A 6,355-nucleotide genomic window follows, 5' to 3' on the forward strand; every position below is an offset into this window, starting at 1 on the left:
TCTAATGTGATAATATAGTCTTTCTAACAATCTTTGAGTCACTGATAGTGGTCAAACTAACTGTCTTGAGTAATAGCAATCAGCAGCATACAAGCTGAGCTGGTATAAGGAATGTTTTGCCATTTTTCTGGGCACAATTGGTGGGTTAATGCTCACAATCTTACTTATGAAATGCTTTGGAAATAAAAACCGACTTAAATTATCTGTAATCTCAAACTTAACTATCTGATGCTCAAATCATTCAAATTAAATAGGACATCCTGAGACGCGTGGTGCTGTAATTACTATCGAGACTATGGAGGTAAATCAAAAGCGTTTAATCGAATCAGCGTGATGCGGGAAAACCAAACCATCTCTGACGGGCGGAACATTTTCACTTCATAATCTATTCGCAACCAGTCATACATGATTCTTTCATAGACAATACTTGTCTTTTTATTCCTTATGTGATCGAATAAATGAACTCATCGCCATTGATCCTCTTGCAGAGGTTTTAGCTCATCTGTAAGCATATTGCACCAAAACATCATAAGTTTGCATCACAGTAATGAATACTTGAATTTTCTTTCATGATTTTTTGGCGCAATTGCTTTAATTATAAACACAATTGCGCTCAACATTTCTTTACCTTGTTTTTCAGGAAAATTATTATCAACGTTTTCTATTCCTGCCAAACAGCCAGACGGCTTTAATACTGTTGTTTATTGTTGATTGCTGCCATGAAATTATGGTTGATGATTGTTGTCATGGAGTTTCATCCCTTTAACGATAAAATACATGCCTTGCGCTATGATATGATATTTTTAGTCTTTTTTGTTAAAGAAAGATGATTCGTACCGCCCATCGAATGGACGGGAAGCAAACCCAAATACAACCAGTCAAAATACAACTCATTTAAGTACACGTTGCAGAACTATATCTGTTTTAGGAAACTTTTCACGCCAACTCTTTGGCCCCGAGCGTCAACGGAACACATTAACGCCAAACCAGTGTTTGATAAGAGATTCATGATTTTGTGAGGACTATCTATAGCAATTTTTATCTGAAAATCCCTGCAATCTGATTGACCCTTTAGAAAAGTGTTTTCAGGATTGAAATCGAAATGATAATTAGAATTTTAAAAACTGCTAAGTCCTGTATTTCACTTTTTTTTTTTTCAAACTCGTACCCAATAAGACAATTTAGTGTTTCTTATACATGGCTTAGCCTGGAGTATAAGCTTTTAAAGTAAGATTAATGTGCCTGAAATAATCGTGCTCAATATGGTCAATATTTTTAATAATCCGTCACTTTTCATATATTTAACCGGTCAGGTGCTAAGTGTCTTCCTGTGTACAGAATGCCCATCAAGCTACACAGAGATGAATTAACTTTAAATCCTATCTAAAACGCCCTTTAGCGGTCACTCAAAAGGATTTTTTCTCAACGTGCATCGATAATTAATCTGTGGGATTTTTCACTGATATTATTTTGCTCGTAAAGTGTGTTTTCGAATCCTTAGTAGTATGTTTGTATACCAACCTAAAGTTTGGAACAAATGTAAATTCTGAACAAAAATCTCACCTGCGTGGAAGTCAATTTTCCTATCTTCAAGTCAGACAAAATAAAACAACATTTTGCAAAATCTTTTTCTGAAAACAAAATCCTAAAAACTTTAACTTTTTTTTTATTTCTTGATCCCCAGGATCGAAAATTCGACCTGCTTCTGAAATCTAAAGCTTTAAATTTGTCATGATCAAGTTTTTAATTTAGAATTAGTCTACCATCATATTGTTTTAGGAATAAACAGCATATCACTCATAAAAAAAGTGTCAACAGTCTGGAAAAAAAGTACATGAACAGGAAACAGAAATCAAGAATTCAACCTGCTTCTGAAATCTTAAGCTTCAAACTTGACATGATCAAGTTTTTAATTTAGAATTAGTCTATCATCATATTGTTTTAAGAATAAACAGCGCATCACTCTTAAAAAAGTGTCAAGAGATGTACAGGCAACAGCACTGAGTGCTTTTCAGAACTGTAAATTTTATTCAAAAGAAAAGCGCATCGAGCGGAAATGTTTTGTTTTAAAGAGCTGACGCTCGTGGGTGTTCATATATTTAGTATTACATGAAATATATGTTGGAATTGAAAACAGCGAAGTAGGCTTATTTCTAGTCGTGAAAATATGCCGGAAAATTTCCACTAATTGTTAACAGTGAAAGAGTCTTTGGAGAAATACGGGGTGTTTACAAATGTCACAATGCAAAACCAGGGAAATTAGTGTTCAACGCTCCAGTTTTAGTCGTGCTAGGTTTTGAACATGAAATGAATGCTTGCCTTAATAAAGTCTGTGGTTTAAATGACAAAGAGTTCGCTCGGTCGACATGGCGGCTGTTGTCATCTTATTTCTTCTCCTTCCTGTTCATTCTCCTTCCTCTTCAGTGTTTTCAGGTTCTTCTCCGTCTTTTCCTTCTATTTCTACCTCTTTTCTACTCTTCAGTTTCAAAATATGTGTTTATTTCTCGAAGAAGCTGAGTGGGCTGTCAAAACTATTTTTCTTTGATCTCAGAATAGTGGTCTAATCAGTCCTTTGTGACTCATTAGCCATCACCTTGCTACACTTTCTCGTGGGCCGCGGTTCCATCATTAATTTTAGCTTGTAGTTTCTCGGCGGAATTCCTTGATGACGACTTCGAACTTTTTTTGGAGCTGGAGCTAGAGCTTCTTCTCCTACTGAGTAAGAAGGAACTTCTTTTTCCGTCTTTGTCGCGCCTGTTGAGTGAAGAAGAGGTTCGTCGAAATGTGTTCAAGCTAAGTCCTTCCGTGGTATCCGCACAGCAACCGTCGGTGTCACATCGCAGAAGTTGCACGAAGTCACGGCGAAAGTCTGAGTTCACTACAGAGTAGATTATTGGATTAGCAGAAGCGTTTGTTACCAGTAAAAGAACAAAGATACGAGCAGCGATTGCAACGTGTTTGGAACCGGTAATGTGGACAAAAAGAGACATGATGGTGGTCAAATGCGAGGGCGCCATGCAGACAGCAAACACAATAACAACTGGGGCAAGAAGTCTCAAGGCTCGGCGATTTTGTACAATCCTGGAAACAGACTCCTTTCGAGCAGTTTGTTCTCTGAAGCTCGAGCGCCGGTAGCTGTCGTGTCTGCGAATGCTGTCCTTCAGCTTCGTTCTGATGCGAATGTATGTTACCGCGATAATACTCAAAGGAATGATGTAAAAAGCCAAGACAATCGTAGTATGGTACATCTGGCTGGACAACGGGTTAGGCCACAGTGGTTCGCAGATCACTATCCCGATTTTTGGTATGGGTAGCAACTTCATGACGAAAAACAATGGCATTACCACAATAATGAAGGATAGAAGCCAGATGAGGAACAGGACGCGTTTGACTGTTTGTTTGTTCATTTGCGGCTTCATGCAATGCACCAGCATTCTGTAGCGATGAAGTGCAATGGCTGTGATGCAGCCGATTCCTACCCCGTAAAAGATTAAAGTGAAAGGGAAGACAGTTTCGCAAACGAACTCACCAAACGGCCACGAGATAGAGAATTCTTTGCTGATATGAATCGGATAGTTAATGAGTAACACTCCCAAATCGGCGATGGCGAGATTGAGAATTAAACGATTGCCGACTATCTTCAAGTTTCTTTTTTTCGATGTAACAACACACACGAGAACATTTCCGACAGTTCCTATAAGGGAAACAATTATTTGCAGCACAAGTATGATGATTCTTGCTGTATCATATTGCCGCGGTAAGTGTGTAATTCGCGAAGAGTTTGTGGAGTTTCCAAGAATCGGCGTTGCTGAACTTGTGCCGTTTAACAGCATAGCAACGCTCGATTTGCACTTCTCTTGCCAGAGCTTCAATGCAGGTCCGGATATTTATGTTTCAACTAACGCAGTTTTGTTTGCGTCCTTTTTGTCTGAGCTTATATAGCCATCACATCATGGCTTGTTCATGGCCTGGTGCTCCTTATCCTCGTCTCTTTTACTGAACTTTGTTAATAGCTGTCACATAGAGAAATTGCCTCCGCTTAGACGTTCTATAAGATACGAAGAATTAGGGTGTTGAAAATTCAGGAAATATCATTTACCTTTACCACGTTTGTTTCCTGTTATGTTTAAGTCTTTCCCATAATCAAAAGAAACACTGAAGCTTCCCATTACATTGGAGCTTCAATCAAAGACCTACTCAAAAAGAGAAATCGTGCGACTGAAGAAAGACAAAACTGTATTCAAAAGATTCCTGTTGCCCCTAGCTGTTTTATTTCCCACTCTATTGGTCGGAAAACAAAAACTTTAGAAATGCGTTTGTCAAATAACTCCAATTTTAGGCGCCTAAATGACTGAGGCAGGTGGATCAGATCAGAATATTCTTAGATTAATGGCTGGTGAAATGCACCGACACAGCACGCACAAATACAACGCTTTATGTTCCTAAAAATTTCTTGATTAATTTTTTACCCAACGTCTTTAGAGCCGTTCACAAAGACAAATTTTGCATTTTTATAGGTTTACGTTTGAAATTTGTTTGAAAAATCCAGCATCTTTCCAATGCTAAACAACAATGTAAAATGCATTAGATATATTTTTAGCTCTCCATTTGCCTTGTTGATTATGTTATATCATTCGAGCCTGAAGAAATTCTCACAAGGTATTTTCATATGAAAAACACAAAAAAACAAACCTTAAATTTAACCGAAGTCGGAGGTAATTAAGGTAACATGTCAAGAAAATGTTTTGAATCTTTTCACCGTCATACCCTCTTTCTCGTCATCTTAAGTTGAAATTTTAACCTTATCAAGTTTCCCCTCAGACTTTTCTCGATTATCCATGCAAAAAAATAAATAAAATACAAATTGAAAGGCGTTTATTGCTAGTAACTGAGTGTTTTGAATTCAATGCAAACAAATGTCATGAAGTGCATTTCACGATCCAGTGTTAATTAATCAAATTGTTAAATCGTTCCTTCAAAGTTTCCCTGATTTGTTTTTTGCTGCTTTTTGTTTTTGCTTGTTTTTATTTTTCCAACTAGTTCAGCGCACAAAACGTTTTGCATCGTACTTTGGCCAGTCTTGCTGTATACGTCGTGCGTAGCGAAGATAAAGATTCTCAAAACATGTTTGGTTTGGTTTGTTTAATTCTAATATATTCTTGCTGAACGTTGCTTTTGTAGTTGTAGTAATACACTATCACAACGTACGTCATCGTTATTTGGGAATACGGTTTGAAATTTAACACTTGTAATACACTATATAAAGCAGATTGAGTGACCAATCAGCTATCAGGATTTTTACTGGCTATAACAGCACAGGATTTCTAACCCGTAAAGTTTTAAACTCCTATAACGGTCTTGAAAAAGACGTTCTTGTGTCTTTTTGCGACCTGTTCGTTGTTCTGTTCGACACAAAAAAAAACCTCATTAGTTGCTTGTAACAGTACAGCTTCGATAACAACCTTCGGGAAATCAACTGGCCATATACCAGTTCATCCGTCAGAGTTATTTTTAACAAGTAATAAACTGCAATTGTTTTTCCTTCAACTGAATCATTTATGTTGCGAAATAGTTTGTTATATGGCCAGAGAGTTAAAATGAAAAATTGGCGACATAAATTAAAACCCCCCCTAAATATAGAAAGCGTAAATTGCCAAACCCTGGCGTGAACTAATGGCTACATGCACCTTTTTTCTTGCCGCTTGTAATGCTACCAATGTCAATTATCACACCTATAAGGTAGTCATTTATATAAAGGTCAAGACATTTTAATTCAAAGACACTGTCCGACATGTAAACTCCAATAAATATATACATATATGTGGCCTCGGTACTTTTACCTGATTTCAGATAATTCATTACCTATGCATTTGCAGTTCGTTAGAGACAAAAGATAAATATAGAAGAGATTTCCTGAAGATCGTTTGAATTATCCCAATGCTTAACTCTAAAGAGGATCAGATTCCACCGGAGGGCTTCATATAAATATAGATCTTATTATAGGATACTAAAACAGCAATTTTTTCTGAATTTCTTCAACGATGCACGTATTTGTTTTCCTTGTTTTAATTTGTTTCCGGCATATTGTGCAACAATTTCAAATTTAGTTCGCTCTGAATTATATTTAAAACAATTTTGATGATATAAAGATGACTTTTGCGAGGGTGGACATTTTAAGTCTTGACAAACCCCGAGGAAGCACACATGAAAAACATGTATAATATGTTATCTTGAAAGTACAATATTTCATCACATGACTTTCTTCTGTAAGAAATTAAATGAATCACTTAAATAACGCTATTCCTAAAGTTCAGTTGATACAATCAGTGTTTGGGAAGGAACGGTTCTTGTTTGT

General features: G+C 36.7%; 1 protein-coding gene across 1 annotated transcript; it reads right to left on the reverse strand.

Moving 5' to 3' along the window:
• Positions 1–1,827: 1,827 nt before the first annotated feature.
• On the reverse strand, positions 1,828–4,128 carry LOC145500008 (QRFP-like peptide receptor). The gene is made up of 2 exons (XM_081479520.1): positions 4,100–4,128; positions 1,828–4,013 (listed from the first exon to the last, which is right to left on the reverse strand). Exon 2 carries the CDS (start codon positions 3,831–3,833, stop codon positions 2,598–2,600), a length of 1,236 nt encoding a protein of 411 aa, XP_081335646.1. The 5' UTR covers positions 3,834–4,013; positions 4,100–4,128; the 3' UTR covers positions 1,828–2,597.
• Between the last annotated feature and the right edge of the window lie 2,227 nt (positions 4,129–6,355).

This window comes from Orbicella franksi, chromosome 10, assembly GCF_964199315.1.
Source record: "Orbicella franksi chromosome 10, jaOrbFran1.1, whole genome shotgun sequence".
Taxonomy (NCBI): domain Eukaryota; kingdom Metazoa; phylum Cnidaria; class Anthozoa; order Scleractinia; family Merulinidae; genus Orbicella; species Orbicella franksi.

Coding starts and splice junctions, on each gene's coding strand:
- LOC145500008 (XM_081479520.1), bottom strand. CDS start 3,833: ATGCTGTTAAACGGCACAAGTTCAGCAACGCCGATTCTTGGAAACTCC.